Source organism: Otolemur garnettii, unplaced genomic scaffold (genome assembly GCF_000181295.1).
Source record: "Otolemur garnettii isolate 467f Iridium unplaced genomic scaffold, OtoGar3 scaffold00070, whole genome shotgun sequence".
Classification (NCBI taxonomy): domain Eukaryota; kingdom Metazoa; phylum Chordata; class Mammalia; order Primates; family Galagidae; genus Otolemur; species Otolemur garnettii.
Window position 1 is genome coordinate 2,264,319 of NW_003852465.1, and position 22,019 is coordinate 2,286,337.

General features: G+C 37.2%; 1 protein-coding gene across 4 annotated transcripts in view; it reads left to right on the forward strand.

Moving 5' to 3' along the window:
• The window catches only part of CNTN1 (contactin 1), a 344,737-nt gene that overhangs the window by 215,633 nt on the left and 107,085 nt on the right, over nucleotides 1–22,019 (forward strand). For all 4 annotated transcript variants that reach the window (XM_003793535.2, XM_012807477.1, XM_012807476.1 and 1 more), the window contains 7 exons: nucleotides 1,299–1,398; nucleotides 1,550–1,731; nucleotides 4,564–4,688; nucleotides 5,345–5,462; nucleotides 9,728–9,878; nucleotides 13,535–13,662; nucleotides 13,965–14,140. In XM_003793535.2, coding sequence (XP_003793583.1) covers nucleotides 1,299–1,398; nucleotides 1,550–1,731; nucleotides 4,564–4,688; nucleotides 5,345–5,462; nucleotides 9,728–9,878; nucleotides 13,535–13,662; nucleotides 13,965–14,140 — 980 coding nt within the window. The remainder of the gene's footprint in view (nucleotides 1–1,298; nucleotides 1,399–1,549; nucleotides 1,732–4,563; nucleotides 4,689–5,344; nucleotides 5,463–9,727; nucleotides 9,879–13,534; nucleotides 13,663–13,964; nucleotides 14,141–22,019) is intronic.

Here is a 22,019-nt window from a genome sequence, read left to right on the forward strand (position 1 = left end):
GGCTGTATCCTAGTATTAGCTCTCACCTGTATTGACTGAATTAATAAAATAGCCACCTTTAGATATCTGTCTTCTATAATTTTCCTCTCCATGCTCCATCCTTTAAAATTGCCAGCAACGTCTTCTACATAATCCAAAAGTAAGATCTATATTATCTCTTACCAAGTCCCACTGGTAGTTGCCCACTGAGAAAATTAACCTAAAAATCTTTAATACCATGATTTAAGTCCTTTTAGATTGCAGGTTCAAGTTCACCTTCAACTACGTATGCTTTAATATCGTTTGACTTCCTAGACCCTTTTGATTCTTTGCACACTCCTGAACTTTGTCATAACGTGCCGATTTCTCAACCTGCACTGGTCTAGTTCAAATGCCCCTTTGCCTGGGAGTCCTACCACACTCGCATACTTTTAACTGTCCTCCTTGGCTGCTACCATTTAGAGTACTTATTTTGCCTTGGCTTGGGTATCAAATTATTGCGTATCTATTTGTCATTTTAGCATTATATAGGGTAAAGTACACACCCATGTTATGATCCTAAACAATGCATTTCACCTTTCTAAGCTTGTTTTTTTCCCCTGTAGGACTGAGGAATTTACACATCTTTCAAGACTGATGTGCTAAATAAATGAAATGAAGTATTTTGATGAGCTTAATGTTGTTTGAATAAATGAGTTATTGTTTTCCATCTTTCCTTCCCTCTTTTCAATTTGTGTCCTTTTTGCCTTCAAATCTGTGGACACTTCTTTCTTCTTCTCTTGCTTTGACCCTTTCTTTTCTTTTTTTTTTTTTTTGAAACAGAGCCTCAAGCTGTTGCCCTGAATAGAGTTCTGTGGCATCACAGCTCACAGCAACCTCCAGCTCCTGGGCTTAAGTGATTCTCTTGCCTTGGCCTCCCAAGTACCCGGGACCACAGTCACCCTCCTTCCTCATCTCCTTTCATCTTTTTCTATCTTCCTGAGCCCCATTCAGTGCCAATCAAAATGTTTCCATGTATTTGATGCTCTCTAAAGACTTCCTGATTTTTTTTTTTTTTTTTTTTTTTGGTGAATTGAGTCAGGTTGGTTACCCAGTTGTCAGAATGAGCTGATATTATTGAAATGCGTGGTGAAGTTATACTGTACACATACATAAATGCTGTGTATAAGGAAATCAGTGTATACACTGTGACAGGACCAGCATCTACCCTGAGGAAAGCATTCCACAGGGAACCAGTTCTAATCCTATAGACCCCATGATATTAAATGAACACTGTTATGCTTAATAATCGTGGATGTCTGTGCTTCTCTTAATAATAGGAACGACAAAACCGTATCCCGCTGATATCGTAGTTCAGTTCAAGGACATATATACGTTGATGGGTCAAAATGTGACTTTAGAGTGTTTTGCGCTTGGAAAGTGAGTATACTTAAACTTTTCATTAACATGTATAGAAATATATTAATTTTGTACCATTTTAGAAAATAAATGCTGTGACTATTTAGCTGTAAACATAAAGTAATTTTCTTTCAAGAGTGTGGAGTTTTAGCACTTTATCTTCTATTTAAAGTCCTGTTCCTGATATCCGATGGCGGAAGGTTCTAGAACCAATGCCAAGCACTGCTGAGATCAGCACCTCGGGGGCGGTCCTCAAGATCTTCAATATTCAGCTGGAAGATGAAGGCTTATACGAATGTGAGGCTGAGAACATTAGAGGGAAGGATAGACATCAGGCAAGAATCTATGTACAAGGTTGGTATTTTAATTTTATATAAATTTAATCAATCTCTTATTTGGAGCCATTTCCATACTTGAAAAGTAAGTATATAAGGATTAATAATTTTAAAAGCAGTGATGCATATGGCATTGTGCAGAAGAATGAAATATTTACCTTATGTCTAATTAGGTTATGAGTATGAATTGTAGAAGTTATGGACTTATTCCTTTGGTATTATAGTTAAGAGTGATGAATTTATGGTAGTGTTCTTGCTAATTAACATAGCTGTTGAATCCCTCTATTAGGCTCCTTTTTCAATGCCTTTTTCTTTATAGAACAACATATGTCTTATGATTTATTTTAAGCCAGTACTTTGCAAACTTTAATGTTCATAAATAACCTGGAAGGCTTGTTAAGACACATACCGCTGGGCCTCCCCTTCAGAATTTTTGATTCAGAAGGTCTGGTAGGGGCTCATAAATTTGTATTTGTAACAAGTTCCAAGGGGATGCCAATACTTTTAGTCCTGGAAGCACACTGTGAGAACAACTGATCAAAAGAGTCATTTTTCTTTGACAAAATTATCTTGGCACAAACTTTTGATTTTCACACACTAAATTCATATCTGGGAAGACAGAATTTTTTCAGGCTAGCCCAGAAACTTGTCAGGCTGAAATCATCTCCATAACATTCTATAACATGAACCTTGTGGGTCACAACTGAGTAAACATCTAGGACTTCTGCAAGATTATTGATTTTTATCTCTGGCTACTGCCCCCCTTTGCCTTAGTAAAAACCCCGACATCCAACCACACTTTCTAAATGTGTTGTCACCATCACCAATTTTTCTTCTGTCTTAATTATACTTCTAGTTTCATTTCTTTTTTCTTTCTTCTTGGGGTCACCAGCAACCCCCATGTTGCTGAAGCTGACAATCGATTCTCAGTTATGTCTTGTCTGATCTAACAGCCATGGAAGCCCTGGTTGATTCCTCTCCCTTTCATGATCCACTTTCTGCAGTGGGTGTCTAGAACCCACACTTTATTAGTCTCCTGTGCTCCCCTCTCATTCTCCCTTTGTCTGCTAACTCCATGCCTTTCTAATTTTGGAGTGGTCAGGGTTTGGTCTTTGCTCTCATCATGATCATGGCTTCGGATGCACGCTGTACCCTGAAAGCTCTAACCCAGACTATTTCCCTGAACTTCAGACTGGGCTCCAATAACATTACACTTGATACAATGAGATATAAGTGGAGTGGCCTCTTGAGAGGAAGAAAATTCTGGCTAGGATCCCTTAAATTTTTGAAATAAAGCTACCAATTTCTATCTGGTTTCTAAAACATGTAGATCTGTTTTTATTCAATACATTAAGAAATCTACACCACAGGTTCTCAGCAGAGTAGAATTCTGACTTGTCTACCATCTAATGTGTTAGAGGAATGAAGGTGATAATATATGTATTTATTGAAGGTATTTTAAGGGAACTAGTATTTCCCCTTTACTACTGAGGCATACTAAGTTTTATCTTTAGGTCTGATGAAAATGCCCAAAGACTGTATAATTAAACTATATATAGAAGGCATCAGGCACATTCAATTATTTATTCTTCTCATTGGTAATGTCTGTATGAACAATGTGAGGCCAAGGCAGGAAAGGTGTTGATATTCCTATATTGTACAAAATAAAGCCTTTATCAATTAACATTGACATATTCACCAATATTCAGTTTTTTAAAATTACGTCCATATGTCACACAAAAAAAATGGTAAGTGAAAAAACATTCTAAGTATAGAGATATCTATAGAGATATTTACATATTATGTATAGATCTCTATAGAGATATTTACATATTATATACATAGCCTGTACGTCACGCTGCATAATGTTGATAGGTTTGATGAGATTATAAACATTTTTTTGAACTTATATACATGTTAAGTACTTTCTGTAGGTTAGTATATTACCTTTGTCAGAAAATAAACCCAAGTTCTCATTTTTAAAGAAAATTAAATAAAAGGTCACTCTCTACTCAGTATCTCTCTTCCTACTGCTTTGTACTTTGCACTAATTTACCTACATCTATCTGGACTACTTAGGTAACTGAAATACTCAAAAAAGACTACCAGATTGTTTGCTTGTTCCCTAGAAGTATTTTTCTTTGTAGAAATTTCTAGCATTTTCTTATTTTCCTAGATTTTTCTTTCACTATCAAGTAGATCACATCAAATGATGAGTGTGAGATCAATTTTACTCAAGCATTGATTTCACCAACGGCAGCTATTGAATGTTTTGTATTTTTCTTTTTTCTTTCTTTTTTCCCTCTTTTTCCCCCTTTTTAAAATTTCAGTGTATTAGGGAATACACGTTTTATTTATACCTTGCTTTTTTTGTTTTTTTTACAGATTGAGTCAAAGTTGTAAGCGTGCCCTTCACTCAGATCCTGTGCACTATACCTAATAGTTGTGAATTTACCCATCTCCTTCTTCCCCCTCCACCCAGCTTGATTTTCATTGAGATTTGCTTACATATGGCATGAATGAAAAGTCAATTAAAAGTTATTTTAGTGCTAATCATGCATTACTTTTTCAACAAAATATGGTTTACAAATACAATAATAATTACTAATTGACCTATAATTATCTCATGCTATAAAAATACAGAGTTTTCAAAGGATACAGACCTATGTGAATATGACCCTAACACTGATTTCTAATCAGTGACTCTAACATTGATTTCAGCACACATACAGTATCTGATATGTTCTCCAGAATACTATGTAAGGTTAACTAAATGTAATGTGTATGCTCTTGAGATTATGATGGATGTTGAGACTTGCATTTAATATTTATAAATCTGTTTACTTTTTAGCATTCCCCGAGTGGGTGGAACACATCAATGACACAGAGGTGGACATAGGCAGTGATCTCTACTGGCCTTGTGTGGCCACAGGAAAGCCCATCCCTACAATCCGATGGCTGAAAAATGGATATTCAGTACGTATGTTCAAGTGCCCTGCTGGCCCCACGTCCATGTTCAGGCAACAGTTCAGGGTGGTCCTGGGATGAATTTAGCAGTCATGCCAGTGGAGTAAATGTACATGGGCCCTGAAATAGGAAAGTGTCTTAAAAAGAAGCCAACAAGGAACTGAATGTAACATCTCTTCTTTGGGTTTAAACAACTCTCTGTGATCTTACTCTACCTTCTCTCTTTCTCTCCTTATTTTTTCCTTTGTTCCACTTCTCCCCCCTCTTCACACCCCTCTGTCTCCACTACCTGGTATCGGCCTCTTTTTTGCCACTCTTTTCCTGAACCCCTCAGAACAGAGGTAAGAGTGAAGCTCTAAGTGCGACCTTTAGCCCTGGGGACAAGTAGCATCAGGGGGACCTTCGCTCCTTCCCACTGTGGCCTCCCAGCTGGTCCAGGAGAGAAAGGTGGACTCCCAGCTCTGTAGAATGAGTAGAACAAGCCCCTTGGGCATGGTAAGTGGGTTTTACTTCCCTAGGCCATGGAATCCCACTAGACTCATCATAGGTGATAGTGGGGGCAGAGGAACGCAGTGTATCTAAATCAGAAAACAAGCTCGAACCCTAGTGAAAGCCTTTCCATTAATGTTTATTGAGAGTATGTGTCTTGCTTTTGTTCTTCTCAGTATCATAAAGGGGAGTTGAGACTGTATGATGTGACTTTCGACCATGCTGGGATGTATCAGTGCATAGCAGAAAACACACATGGAGCCATTTATGCAAATGCTGAGCTGAAGATCTTGGGTCAGTATCATTTCTAATTTCTGTTAAACATTCATCCAGAAAATAATATATAAAAAAAGATGATAGAGTACTCGAGGATCCCATATCATTTCACATTACCTTCTTTAATTGACAAAATTAAAAACTTTTCATATGCTGTTTGAAATGGAATAGTATTCTTTTTCCTTGCCATTGAAGAACATTTATGTAGAGAAAAAGTGACTCTTTAAAAATAAAAGGATGCAATTTCATGAAATAAACATTTATATGTAAATGGGATTCTCAACCAACATAAGGAAATTTTAATCTACGAAGCTGAACTCTATAATAAATTCAGGGCAACATAGAATAAAATGTTTTTTAACATTTTTTTTAAATGACAAGGCAAAACTTACACTCTCATATGTCCTGGGAGTTAAATATGTCTGCACAATGTCACAACAGTGAGGACTGACGCTGAAAAGCTGCCTGTGATCAGCTTCGGTTGAGTCTTTAACACTGTGGGAACATTCTCAGCCCCAGGGGCTCACCTTACACTTGTCTCCAAGACCTTGGAGACATTCCTCAAGTCCCTTATTCCACCCTGACTCCTGCTTTCATAAAGTTCTCTCACTCTCTGTGAAAACTGAAACCCTTTGGCCTAAAGTATTTTAAACTCCCACCCCTCATCCAAAGGTTTATCTTCATTACATTTGTCTTTTCAGAAATCTTTATCCAGAGGAGGAAATGTCTCTTTCCCACCCAAACTGAAACAGTCCTGTCACCTCTTTGCCATATAATTGATTCCTTCCTTTTTACTTTCCCTGATCCTTAATATCAACCAGCTATTCCTTCTTTTTTTAATTGTGTAGGACATTATTTTATTTATTTTTTGTTTGTATTAAATCATAACTATGTACATTGATGCATTTATGGGGTCCAGTGTACTGATTTGTGAAATGTGAAATGCTTACATTGAACTAATTCGCACATCTATCACAGTTATACTCTTAATAGTTTAGAAATGTACCATTGCATCATGCACATTAGGTGAGGTCCCCCAAACACCCTCTCTCCTCCCGCCTCCCCTTTTTGGACTATAATTGTCTGTGTACACGTGTACATACTCCTTTCAGCTGTCGTTGTGTTATAAATGATGAATCCAGGGAGTCAGCTTTCTCTTCTAGAAATGCATACCAAAAAGATAAAGCACTGACTCAGGTTTATTCTTATTTTACCAAAAGAAAACTCCTTAAAACGTTGATGTCACTACAAATTGAGTGACACTAAAAGGAAATATAATAGAAAGTGAAAGAATCCTAAAAAAGTGTTAAACAAAGCTATTATCCAGAAAGAGTTAACATTTAACTTTAACATTTCCTGCCAGAATTGTAATGGTGAGGATCACACTCCATTTCTTCTCCCCCTTAGAATCTAAATTCATTGGTAAGATATATATGTACTCTTATTACACTGGGGATCAAGCAGGCATTGCAGGCTTCCATATCTTTGATAGAAAGGGATATAAATTCATTTTGACGATTAGAGAAGAAATGAGTTTGAATTCCTCCCCAAATGTAAACTTTCTGTTTTCTGTTAAAAGTTGTCTTCCTACAATGCAGAAGCATGAAAGCCCATCAGCTCAGACTGACAAATCTTTATATATTCAAGCCTACAGTGTTCAAATCAGCCACTGTCTTAACTATCACTATTAATTTAGTGATAAGCAAACTCGGCAGTTGGGTCCTCAGATCAGTAGGTCCTGGGCCTCTTTGTATTGCCTCAATCTATTTTTATTTACCTTTAAAAACAGTGCTTGACACCTGGCACTGGTGGCTTGTGTCTGTAATCCTAGCACTCTGGGAGGCCAAGGCAGGTGGATTGCTTGAGCTCAGGAGTTCACACCAGCCTGAGCAACAGTGAGACACAATTCCACTAAAATTTCCACTGGAAAAAAAAGAGCCTGGTATCGTGGAAAGCGCCTATAGTCCCAACTACTTCGGAGGCTGAGGCAAGAAAATCACTTGAGCCCAAGAGTTTGAGGTTGCTGTGAGCTACTAGGATGCCATGGCACTCTACCCATGGCAACAGAGTGAGACTCTGTCTCAAACAAACAAACAAGAAAACCACAACCAACAACAACAACAACAAAACAAAAACAAAAAACCCAGTGCTTCTTTCTCTTTCTTTCCCTGAGTTATTTATTAATAGTTAATCTATTTATTCATCCACCAAATATTTATTGAGCACTAACTCTACACCACATACGATTCTTTAATAGATGGTGCAATGTGGAACCAGAGACAAGACTTGCACTGTGCCCTCTTCTTTTTAGTTGGGAGTAAAATATCCTCTTATTTCTTCCTGTTTCCCAATTATATAGGAATATAATCTAGATTCTCTTGCTAGAAATTGGAATAGTAGATAAATTGAAGTCATTTGAAGAAGCTTACCGAATCAACTGTTTCATTAAAACCTTAGCTGATTCAAGAAAAAATTCTTATTTTCTAGATAAATTTCATTTTAAAAATGTAATCCTATTAAATTTTCTTTCATATTTTATAAGCAATTTGTCACCCTACATGTTCGTTGTGCCTCTGCAAAATCCCCAGCACTGTGTTAGGTGTACACCACAGGATGGTGGGTTACTTATTTAATACCAGTTACCAAAATTCAGACTAAAGAGCTTGAATCCTCACCACAGAAATGTGTCTCTTGGAGCATTAGCAGCAGCAGCAACACCTGGGAGCTTATTGGCTGCATCTCAGACTCACCCGAGACCTAATGAATGGACAGTTTAACAAGATCTTCAGGTGATTTTGATAAGATTTAGGAATCACTAGACTAGATCAGGAAGAGTCCAGTTGCAGAGGAGGTTATCCTTATCCTAGAAAAGGCTCCAGAAGGGACACAGGGGATTGCAGTGTGTTGAAGTAGATGGATAAAATCCGCCTGGAGTCTGCCAATAGATAAGGGATTGAGCAGAGGGCTAGAGGTGGGGACCCTGTTAAAATTAGAGCACGCCATCCACGGAGTGACCTTTTGTGAGACTCTACTGCCCTTTTCATAATTATTGTTCTGTACTTTGATGTGCGGATGAGCTACTGATGGATCGTGTACTTCTTAATTAATTGAGCAGGGCCTCGTTCCTACTGCTGGGATCCTGAAGGCAGGGCTCAGCTCTCTCTCCTTATTTTGGCGTTCCTCAGAGTCTGCACACAGCTGGTGCTCAGTAAATGTATATGAGGGAGGGATTATATTGTTTAATGAAAAGAACAAGCTTTGAAAAGAGAAGGACCTCCGTTCAACTGTGAATCACACCTGTTACTGTCTGTGCACCTTTGCGGAGTTATGTAATTTTAGCAGATTTTAATCTTCTGATTTGTAACCTGGGGTGAGTTCATCCAAAGTGTGGTCAGGAGGGTCTACTGTGACCCTAGGTCTGTTCATACAGGGCTTCCGAGACCGCTCCGGCCTTTTACTTCACTTCCCTTTTGCAACTGAGTCAAAACAATTAAATCAGATGTTATTTTTAAGGTAAATTTGTGTACAACATTTTATGGTAATTAAAGTTTATAATAATTAATCCAATCATCATTAAGAACTGTACATTTGAAGTAGGAGAATTTTATGATAAGTAAAAATTATTCAAGAAAAGAAAAAAGTTTTGAGTGTAGAATGTCAGTTGGTCACAGCTGATTATTCGTCTATTTACTGAGCTTAGTCTTCTTTTAAATTGCAGGTTAAAATGAGGGTACAAATGATTAGGTTACATTGTTTGTGTTTGTTAGGTAAAGTCCCTGTTACAGTTGTGTCCTTCCCCCAGAAGGTGAGCCTGGTACCCTGCCTGCTAGTGGAGACCCCCTCCCTCCTCTTGTCCCCTCCCTCCCTTTTCCTATCTTCTCCAACTTGAATTAACTGAGTTTTTCTCTGGTGTGGGCATGTATTTGTTTATCCACTGGCTTCATTTAGTACTGAGTCCATTGGATACTTGCTTTTCCATTCTTGTGATACTTTACTAAGAGAATGTTCTCTGACTCTATCCAATTAATGCAAAAGATGTAAAGTGTCCATCTTTTTATAGCTGTATAGTATTCCATGTATACTTGCACCATGGTTTGTTAATCCATTCATGGGCTGATGGGCACGTGGATTGATTCCACATCTTGGCAACTGTGAATGGACTGGGCTTAGTCTTTGCTATTTACTACTAATAAAAAGGGCCTATGGCATGCCGTGATGCAGAAGGCTTTGTGTTTAGGCTTTATTGATGAAAATAGAAAAATGATAATTTGCTTTCCTTTTAGCTTTGGCTCCAACTTTTGAAATGAATCCTATGAAGAAAAAGATCCTGGCTGCCAAAGGAGGAAGGGTGATCATTGAGTGTAAACCTAAGGCAGCCCCGAAACCTAAATTCTCCTGGAGTAAAGGGACGGAGTGGCTGGTCAACAGCAGCAGGTCAGTCCAGAAGCCATCGATCCACCTGCAATTAACTATTTGTGAAAGTTTATTATAGAATATATTTTTATATTAACAATTTGAATGTTTACATTTACAATTTACATTTTTGATAGAAAACTTTCCCAACACTTTTCCACAACAGGAGAGACTCTAAAACATTGACCCTGAAATCACCATACAAACACAAAATGGGTGGTTGTAACTAGATGTACCTTTGACCTGTATTTACAAAATATGCATTACAAACTTTTACAACATAGTTAGAACATATTCTATACATCTTGGCCACCTCTTTGTAAGATTTTGTAATGAGTATTTTGTAAGTAAAGGTACATTTAGCTGTGATTTCTGGTTTTTGCTGTATATGGCAACTTTAGGGACAACTTTTGCCATTAGCCTATTAAAATATTTGGTAAGAAGATAAAAAGGTGACTTCAAAGTACAAATCCTCTCTTTTTATCTTTAAATGAACCAGATCCCTTTCTGTTCATGTTCTTCCTAACAAGTGGATATCTATTAATGTTTTGATGGCTTTGGGACAAAATAAAAAACTGTGTGCAGCTTGCATAGGTTACTTTTATAAAAGCCACACTGAATAGTTTTTCTAGATTTCCTAGAAGTTATATTGAGTACCAAAATATGAGGAGGAGAGAGGCAGGGCAGGAAATAGGAAGGGGTCTGGGGAGTGGGGTGGCAGGGAGGACTGTGTACACAGGCCTGGTGGCGAGAAGTATGGGATGGGTCAGAAATTGCAAGGACTAAAATTAGCGTGAGTTGTCTTTAAAAGGAAATGAAAAAGACTTTTAAGAGATGAGACACAGAAAGCCAGATCATAAATGACAAGGTTTCCTGTCTAAGAGGTTAAGAGTAATGGAAATCTATCTAATGTCTTTAACAAGGGAGGATTAAGCTACTGTTTGCTTTTTGAAAGAATATTTTAGCAAAACTATAAAAAACAGGTCTTCACAGTAATCCAGTAAGAGAAATTAGATGAATATTTTCATCCCTATGTTGATGTATCTAAAGCCTGACAAAGTTAAAGGGAAACTTCTGAAAAAATACATCTATAATTCTAAAGTGAATCTTGAACCGGGTCATGTTGACATGGGACGAGGACAAGCCGGTGACGGGGGGCTCTTGTTAGGAGGTGCACAAATCTGGCTGGGTGGGGACAGGGAGGGGCAGGCAGAGCACGGGGCTTCCCCGAGCACATCAACTTTTTAAAGTCAATATGTTGGACCTTAGAGTTCTTAGGACATTGTCTAAATGATCCTAGAAGAGTCAGTTTGTTCAATTTGCCTCTGAGACAATGAGCAATACAGCATCTGTGGTCCAAGGGCAGCCCCACAGTACAGAGGCCCCATCCTCACAGCCCACAGCATGGCCCCCTCCCACCCGGGCCTGACCTTACTTTTCTCTTTTTAATCACAGAAATTTCCCTGAGTCCAATTAAGATCAATGTCATGGGCTTCTCTGACCAAAGATTTTCCACTATGTTTCATGGACTTGTTTTTCCTGAATATTAATGTGTTCAAATAATATTTTAATGCCTTCAAAATCAATTGGCATTGCTTCCTTGATAGGAGGGTCCACTAATCCAACTTGCTCTCATTACTTTAATTCATCAGTATCTACATTTAAATTCTACCTTATGTAGCATTCACATACATATATGTGTGAAAGTTGTAAAATAGTATGTGCAAAAGTTAAATAAGTGTTTGTATTTATTTTGAAAAGTAATATCCAAGCAGTAAATAAATAACAGTCTTTCAGCATAAATATAATCTCATTTTGACGACTATAATTACAAAAAACACCTAACAAAGTTTTTCTGTGCCTGGTTAGTGGCCTTAGAATGGCTTAAACAATATTGGCAGCGAGTAAAGAGGAGCTTTTCATCTTGGTAACTTGTAATTAAGTTGTCAGTTTGATGATTTTATTTTGGACTCAAATGATACACTTTCTCCAACAGAAGGTAGCTAAAGAATTAATTTAGTTGTCAATTTATACTCCATACACTATCAACTTTGGGTCACCATGTCTCTTTTCAACTCCAGAAGTTATCCTGGGGTAATTTTGGCACCAAGTTTGTTAAAGACAAGATTGTTCCTAGTTTGTTTGCTGAGTCCTATCATATTATCTGAAAATAGGGATAAGATCTTGAGGGTTTAATCTTTATTGTGATTTAAGAACGAGGAACATTTACTACAAAAAAGAAAAGAGGTCAAATTCCTTCGATCTTCTTACTGACAAGTTATTTTAATGTCCAAGAAGAGGTATGTGAGAGTATAAATAAGGTGAAAGACACAGGAAGCACATGTACCCCTTAACAATGATAAAAATCAATCGAGAGCTAACGTAAGTCAACTAGTAATATTACTGCAGATTCTGGAAAGAATTGTCATCATCGTTTTCCTATTGCCACTTGACTATAATTTTCATTGCTTTGCTTGCAAAATAGTTAAATGGGAGGGGAGTGGACATTTGGCTAATGTCTTATACTAGAGCTTAGTGAGAGAAAACGGGGCCCATTCACACTGGCACCGTGTTAACATGTGTCCTCCAAGATGTCTTTGCCAGGTTGGGAGTAGCCACATGAGAAACGTGTACTAATGGCAGTGTATGGGAGGGAACGTAGAGAGCAATCGGGGTGGGGCCTGGGAGAGCTATTTGACTGAGATGTGGGTCTCATCCCAGATGAAGGAGAGAGGGAGGAAAGGAAAGAAAGAAATGCCGTGAGTGTAGAGCAGGGATAAGAGAGTAAGGCAGGCCACTGGTGCGTCCTCCAGTCAAAAATGCTCCTCAGAGGAAATTACTGTGCTGTAAATCGCCTCCATGCTGAATCCTTGGCTGAGACTGGCCTTTCATTATTATAGTATTTTGACAATGCATTTCTTCTTCAAGAGCAAAAGTTTTCTGAAATGAACTTTAAGTGGGTACTGGATAAAGAAGGAAATTCTGGGATATATTATTAGCGGAACTTCTGGTATTTTTTTATATGGAGATTTTTATTAAAAAAGCAGAAAATAGTATTTTTCTTTTTTTTAAAGATGAAACTCAGTATTTTTCTTTTTATGGGATTCTACCTTGAAAATGAGATACACATTTGTATGTGTGTGCAAACCTTCAAAGACAGTTTAAAGTTTTGAAATAGTACGTTTAAAGAAAGTAAATATCCAGGGGCAGGCAATCCAATATGGAATCTCCACGCGAGTGACTCTGTCCTGAAAGTTAGCAAGGGTTTGGTCTCTAGCTCCAGGGAAGAGGCTGACAGGCAGGGAAATGTGTGTGATATGCAAGATTTAGGTTCTTTTGGAAGAAGAATTTTCTCAATATTCATTTGGTACAGAACCTGTTACTAAGAGAGGTTTTAAATATCTTTTTTAAAAGTTTCTAAAAATAAAATGTTTCTATTTCTGTGTAGCAGTGAAAATAACAATGTGTCCTAACTGTGGTGTCTCAGTCCTGAGGTTACATTTCTGGAAGGTTTGGGCTCATTTGTGCAGGCCTATGACGGGGCCTGAAATTCTATTGCCATATGATTTGCATAAAATGTAATATTCAAAAGATAATGAGTTTTTTAACATTTAAGACATATAATAATAATGTATTAAATAAGTTTGGTGAATTATTTACATTTTTTTTTTCAATAGAATACTCATTTGGGAAGATGGGAGCTTGGAGATCAGTAACATTACAAGGAACGACGCCGGTATCTACACGTGCTTTGCAGAGAATAACAGAGGAAAAGCTAATAACACCGGAACTCTTGTTATCACAGGTAAGAAACTATTGGATTTATTTTTATTTGAAGTTCCTTACGGTGTTTAATTTCTAATGTATGAAGAAACATGTGATTCAGCCCTACGCCTCTGAAACGGTCCATGTAGGGACCAGTTCCCACTTCAGAGCATTGAGGCAAGTCTCTGGCTTGATGAAATTGTTCCTGGAATTTGGATGTGAAAATATCATCTTATTCCTTTGGAAACCAAAATGTATTGGCCTTTACTCTTGTAATGCGGATGACATCATGTGTTATGTTTTCTTGAGTATCACTTTCCTCTTTTATTTGGAACTGTCTAGACCCCACGCGCATCATCTTGGCCCCGATTAACGCGGACATCACCGTTGGGGAGAATGCCACGATGCAGTGCGCCGCGTCCTTCGACCCCGCCCTGGACCTCACCTTTGTCTGGTCTTTCAACGGCTACGTGATCGATTTCACCCGAGAGAACATTCATTACCAGAGGAATTTCATGGTACGTGTGTAAAGTTTCATTGTATCAACACCCCAGTGTGTCCCAGGTATCTTCATGGAAACTTCTATCACTACGATCATATTTTATATGATTTTATTTTTTCATGAGACCAGAAAACAGGCAAGAAAGCTTTTCATGAGTCTCTTTCTAGTATCTGGAGTGTTCTTGAACCTTTCTAAAATGGCTAACCCAAAGGACTTTGGTAGAGATGTTAATCAATAAATATACATTGGGTTTTAGTACATTTCCTGTCTTAATTATTAAGCAATATTCGCAATGATGTGTACTAGACCTCAGTATACATGTGCTCTGGGTTCCAGAGCAGTGGTTCACAACCTTCCTAATGCCCTGACCCTTTAATACAGTTCCTCATGTTGTGGGGCGACCCTTGACCATAAAATGATTTTTGTTGCTACTTCATAACTGTAATGTTGCTACTGTTATGAATCGTAATGTAAATATCTGATATACAGGATGGTCTTAGGCGACCCCTGTGAAAAGGTCATTCAACCCCTAAAGGGGTCGCAACCCACAGGTTGAGAACTGCTGTATTTAGAGCCTTCACTTTTACCTTCAATGAAGTAAAAGCACAGAACTTACCAGTTTGTTATAATAATTATTGTAAGCAGTTATCTTATGCATGGAGATAAGAAATAGACAGAATACAGGTGTACGTATGTTGGACAATTTGGAGAACTAGTTTTTGTGTTTTGGAGAGGTTTAAATGGCTAATTTTAAGAGCTGGAAAGTATACATGCAATAAATCTTGTAATTAAAAATAGCGATACAAAGAGTCAAGGTATGGAAATAAATAAAATAGAAGGAAAATATGGGGAAATCAGGCCGGAATAACGACTTGCAGGGGCCCATCATTGGTGTCTTGCCAGGCCGTCTAGGGTACATAAAAGGCAAACAGATGGCGGGCCCTGGCAAGCCTCGTGTCTAGAAAGGCATCCATTTAGAAGACTAAAGACCCATTTAGAACATGTGCAATTTAAAAACTTTAATTTTAGAAGTCAATTATTAATACAGAAACAGAAGCTTGAGTGAACTCAGTGAGATATTTAAAATGTTCTACTTTTATAAAATCTGAAGATTGATATATACACAATATAATATTATGCTTCCAATGTCTCCAGCTCCTTTTTAACACTTATAAAACTTTCCACCTTAAAAAGCTAAAGGTATCCATGTACAAAAACCCCTGAACCCCCTTAACTAAAATCTTAAAATTTTAAAAATAAACTAAAGCAAGCTGTCAGTTAAGTAAGACTGATTTTGACTGGACAGATTATTGTTGTACATTTTTATTAACTGGATGCACATGAGGAGCTCCTGTGGCAGTGTCCACGTTAATACCTTCTTCATGCTAACCGTAATGCAGGTTCTTTTAAATAAACTGGGATATCTATAACTGCATCTTTTTAATTTACCTGGTATAGCTATAACTATAAATCTGTAATATACTTACAAATCATCTTTTGGTTTCTGAACCAAAACAATTAAAAAAAAATAACAGCTAAGAATTGGCTGACAGCTATGAATTTTGTGTTTCAACATTATAGCACACAGTTTTTCATATGGTGTTAAACAGAAACATGCCCCACAGTCTTCAAATTGTGTTTTGTATCACAGGAAAGGCAAATGGCCTTCAGTGTAAAGGAAAAAATTACGCTAAACAGAGGTCTCACATTTTATTTCAATAAAACAGACGTTTGACATCGAAAGAACTTTGGTATTACAAATGGAATAATGTTAAAAACACAACCTGAAAATCTGACAACCGTAGTTTATCAAGTAGTGACTTAGCAGCTGCAGTGAGGTCTGTGTAAATAGATTTGGGGAGATAAATTGCTCTAATTATGCTGACATGGCATAGTTAGAGACCACTTGCGTTCTCTGAGATAATAGTTACATTGTGCTGATTGCATATAGTAACATTCTGAAACAACGAAATAATTTAATAAAAAGAGGAAGGTGGGGAGGAAAAGGGAAGGAAGAAAGGAAAGAAGAAAGAAAGGGAGGGAGGGAGGGAGGGAAGGAAGGAACCAGCCGAGTGACTGAGAAAAGGAGGAAAATAAAGAAATCACTGGAATCTGAATTAGGAAAAAATAAGGAACTAGACAATAAAAGCGTAAAAGAGCTTGTGGTCGCCTAGTGCAGTGTCTCCATTTGCAGATGATAACCACAGAGGTTAGCTGCCTCTCTGCTAATCCAGAGCAGAGTCCTGATTTTGGCCCAATCTCAAGACTCACCAGTTTAGGTTTCAACTCATTACATCACATAGGATCTACCTGGGACAGGAAACCTATTGAACTGGCTATATATGCAACTTAATTGAATAAAATATCAAATTTCCATAGTTCACATGTGATAGATGAACAGGTGGACTCGATTTTCTAAATTAAAAAAATCCAGCTAAGAATAATTATTTTAAAATAAATTATTCAACTGAATTCTGCTGTTTGAACTTCCCAAAGGCCAATAAAGCTTTCTCTGGTGTCTTTTTTAAGACACACTTTGAAGTCAGACCTCACCGCTAAATGTACCATGCAAAATTTAAGTAGAAACACCACAGAGGTTGATCCACCTTTTAGAAGATCGCCCTAATGGCTAGTAATTGCTTCTGGGCTCTCAAGCGGTCTCAGAAGGACTGGCTCTTTCCACTCAAAGCTTAGTGAGCGAGAACAATGGGTGCAGCAGGTACTGGGGACAGCAAACGTGAAGGAACATTGGCAACTGCATTTGTCTGCTGTTTGAAGTTGCACAGGCAAAAATTTATGTACTGGCTGCCTAAGTAAGTTTTGGTATTTTATTTAATTGTGGCAGTATTTCAACAGAATAGCATCTGTTCATTGATACTATATACTGTGCACATGCCACAAGCAGGCACGGTGATAGACACCAAGGTAACAAAACAGTGAATACAACAAACACAGACACCAATCCAAAATAAATCAGAGACGCCCTGTGAATTTAAAATTCAGATGTAAATCAGTAGCTAGCTATCACAGTTATCAGAACTGACATCATTATTATCATATTTTAATAATATTAATTACTACAAAACAATATAAGAACTTTTAATTAATGAAGAAAGAATAAAAATCAAATCAAAAAGTTTTTATCTCAAGAACCTGTTTTCACTTTCCAATTTAGTTTATTGTATTCAGTAAGTATGCTTTGATTTCAGCTTGCTATTTTGATTTTGACCATCAGGTGGCAACATTGTATAAGATTTCAAATTTCTTAGCTTTTTGCTAATTTGAGACTTGAAGTTCTCTATGAAATTAAGCACAGCTGCCCATCCTTAAAAATAAATTGGGAGATGTTCGTGCTTTAAAAATTCCTTCTTTATACTTCTTCCAATTTGAGTCATGTAATTACCAAGAAATATAGTAACTATACATTTTTAAGGGTGTACATTTATTTAAGAATTTATGGTGAGCACCCAAAAAGTAAAAATAACATTACCACTACATTAAATGATCCCACTTAATTTTTCACACCAAATTAGTTATTTTTCAACTGTTTGATAATACTTTCCTTGTGAGAGGCATTATCTGAGTTAACTGCGTGGGTTTCTCAAACGTCCTGATTCTGGTGATTGCCACTAATATAAATTTTTAATATAGTACGTATTTTATCAGATTCTCTCATTACAAATAAATGTTTTAATTGTAATTCTGCAAGAAGTTATTTCATGTCTGTTGTGAATTGCAAATATCATATGAATCGTTCCAAGGTTCTGCCACAAGCGGACCTGGGCCCTGGGCTGCATTTTTTCACTTCTGATTCTGTGACTCTGATCCAAAAACAGAAACTGTGTATGACTCAGGAACTACCCCTGTAAAGTGTTATCATCCTTTCATTTACATCATTCAGAGTAGTTCATGGGGTTTGCGAAACTGGTTACTTCATTGTATCTTTGTGAGGAATAAATGAGGGTTTGCCTGTAACATGCTTGACACAGATTTGGTGTATTGTAAGTGGTTATCACTGACGCTTTTCATAATAGAGCGATCATATTCCACCAAAAATTCCAGAAGCTACTGCCAGATAGCTTTTCTGTGGTAAAAGATCTTATTTTTCACAATTTAATTTTTGTATTGCTTGCTGTTCTTGTTACTTAGTCATAGACAAAAAGCAAACAAACCAATAAAAATCCTTAAGTGTTTCATCGCTGAGGGCAATGGAGAAGCAGTAATAGCCAACACTTATGGAGTGCTTACTGTTTACCCAGCATTGGGTTAAATGTTTTTTAGTTATTTATTGGTTGATCTTCATAGCAACCTCTATCAAGTACATATTTTTTAAAGAAAATATTAATTACACTAAACATGTTATCCAAAAGTCTTTAGATTTGAAAAGTATCTCACTTTTGTACTGGAGCATGCTCTGATCTTGAGTACAAATTTTGTTTCCTCAAGACAAGCAAAAAAGAGAGGAAAAATAAAACAGAAGTTACTTTGTTGTTCATCTGTTTTGTTTTGTTTTTTTAAATTGTTGGCTTTCTGTTCCCTTGAACAAGAAAACAAAGATTGTCCAGAGCTATGGGCAGCAGATTGGAGGAAACAAAGAGGGGTGGGCAAGAATCAAAATGAACCTGAAGAAACCTGAGAAGACCAGGCAGGCACAGTAGGATCAAGCAGGAGCCCCAAAGCTCTGGGACTCAGGCCATATGTGGGGAGATTTGGGTTGACGGTACAGGGGTTTTGGGGAGCTGGGTGTCATGAGCATCTGTGTAACCTTGGTACTTTTAGATATCCTATAATACACAGGACAGACCTCCAGGACAGAACATCATCCAATCCTAATTATCTAATACTGGAAGGTTGAAAAAGGCTCTTATGAAAGTCTTTGTTCTTCAGATACATACCACTGGCTGTGAGGGAGCTCCCAAAATTCATCCCAAATTAAGGACTCTTTAAAAAAAGTTTTATTTTTATTTGTTTGTTTGTTTTATTTATTCTTGTTTTGTTGCTTGAGATTAGGGTGTAGTAACCACCACATAGTTCACTGCAACCTCAACTCCTGAGCTCAATCAATCCTCCTATCTCAGCCTCCCAAAGTAGCTGGGACCACAGGTGCACAGCACCATAGCCAGCTAAATTTTCAGTTTTACCTAGAGAAAGGATCTCTCTCTGAGCACTTTAATGCTCAGGTCTGAAGCAATCCTCCCACCTTGACCTCCCAAAGCACTGAAATTACAGGCATGAAGCAGCTTCTCTGGCTGAGGACACATTTTGGGGGGAGCAGGGGATATATTTTTCTTTTTTTGTTAACCATTCCTTTTTTAAGTATTTTTAAAATTTCAGATTAATGTGGGGCTACAAGCAGATTCCATAGTTTGCATTTGCGAGGTTAAAGTCTGACTTGAATGTGTGGCCCACACCCAGTTAGGGTGCCATATACCTGTGCACTGTGCTGGTTGGCACCTCAGGGTGCCTGGCTGAGTCAACAAATGCAAATCTATAAATGTAATTGACCACATAAACAGAAGTGAAAATAAAAAACAGATGATCCTCTCAATAGATACAGAAAAAGCATTTGACAAAAATCAACATCCTTTTTCTGATAAGAACAATTAAGAATATTTGCATAGATAGGACATTCCTAAAATTGGCAGAAGCCGTCTATGACAAACCGATAGCCAACATATCTGACAGAGAAAGACTGAAAGAATTTCCACTTAGAAGAGGAACCAGACAGGTTGTCCACTAACACCACTACCGTTCAACATAATTCTAGAAGTTCTAGCCAAAGCAATCAGACAAGAGAAGGATGTCAAGGGGATCCAGATGAGGACCAAAGAGGTCAGTCCTCTCTGAGGATGACATGATCTTAGACTCAACTGGAAAGCTCTTTGGAACTGATAAAGACATACAGCAGTGTCTCAGGATATAAAATTAATGTAGACAAATCGTAGCCTTCTTATACACCAGCAACAGTCAAGTCAAGAATCAAATCCAAGACATAGTACCCTTCACTGTAGCATCGAAGAAAATGAAATATCTTGGAATATATTTAACCAAGGATGTGAAGGATCTCTATAGAGAGCACTACAAAATGCTGAGAAAAGAAATTGCAGAGGATGTTAACCCGTGGAAAAATATACCATGCTTGTGGTCCTTCGTTAAAAGGGCATTACTACCCAAGTGTGCTAAAGATTCAATGCAATTCTCATTAACTTATTAACATCATGTTTTGCCGATTTGGTAAAAAAAAAAAAAAAATAGTTATGTAATTTGTATAGAATCAGGAAAAAAAATAGCCTGCTATTTTCTGCTCTGCTACAACGTAAGAACAAATCTTGAGGCATCAATCACTTCAGTAGACCTCAGACTATACTACAAGTCTCCGGTGATCAAAGCAGCATGGTATTGGCATAAAAATAGAGACAGAGACATGTGGAAGTGAACAGAGAGTGTAGAGATGAAACTAGCCTCATTCTGCCACCTTGTCTTAGACAAAGCAAACTAAAGAATCCCTGTTCAATAAACCATGCTGGGAGAAATAGCCACATGTTTTAAATAGAATTCCTCACACACTTAAGCATCTCTATAGTAATTATTTTTTTGATGTTTGCAAAATATAGCCAATAAAAAGAGGGGGAAATATACATGTAAACTTCCTCCACCTTAGGAATAATTTTACATCATAGACTTTGATGTTTTATTTCCATTAGAAATCAACGGTTTTGTTATTGTCATATTCCTTTAAAAATCTAATTTTTCCAGCTTGTTTTTAAGAACAGAACATTGTCTACAGATCTGGTCTTTTGTTCTGGTTTTTTCACTGGCAAGTTATATGACCTTGCTCAAAATAGTCGCTCTGAGCCTTGGGCTTCTCACTTGTCGTATGAAGAGGTTAGACCCACATCCAAAGTTTTGATAAACAACAGCACAAAAATGTTTTTAGCAGCGAATTCTTTTTGCAAAGAAAATTTGAACCAAAAACCAGATATATGTTATACAAAAGATGAAGTGAGATTGTTGTGACTGAAGCAGAAATTGCATGCACATGTGTGTGTGTCTGTGTAGGATACTACATGGCCCTCACTATAGAGGGCTCCCTCACAGAATAGCTCACTTCTCCCTGCTCCCAAAATACCCCTTCTACTTCCTTCCTTCTCCAAAATGGTCCACAAAGATTTTTAGAACTCCCAGGCTAGTGGGGTCCAATTTGAAAACCATATGAAGTAAATAATAATCAAATTTTCTTTCCACTCTAAAACTTAGGTCCTAAATCCAGGCATTGATGTTTTTGTCTAGCATTCAAAATACTTAGCAGAAACCTCAAAGAAAATTTCCTTCTTTTGAGTTTTCCTTTAAAAAGGGCCAATGAAAAATAACTCTTCAGCCTTCACTCATTGTTGATTGTACATCAAAGTAGCGAAAATGGGAGATATCCAACATTTCCACTATTTCTACACTTACTAAGTGGCCTGTTAGTAATAATCCTGGACGGCTTCCCTTATGAAGCTATTTTTATATGTCTAATGGTATCACTTCATTTCCATAATTTTTTTATTTTTTATATATTTTTATTTTTTAGATTCAGGTAGTCTTACCATGGATGTCTTACTTAAAAGAAGTATTATTAGATAATACTGCACTGTTAGATAACTTTAGGACATTAATATTAATTATGTGTAAAAATTGTTTTGAAATTTCACAGGAGAATGGCCTTATTTTTTTGAGATTCAAGCTAATGTCTTGAGAAGTTGCTGATGACTTGAGTACTGATACCATGATAGCAGTAATTTATTTTTCAAAAACAGGCAGTAGAGAGAGAGAAAGATAGAGGGAGGTATAATAGATAGACAATGAGATAAATAAATACGGCTTAAAGCTTAACGATTGTGATATCCAGCTGG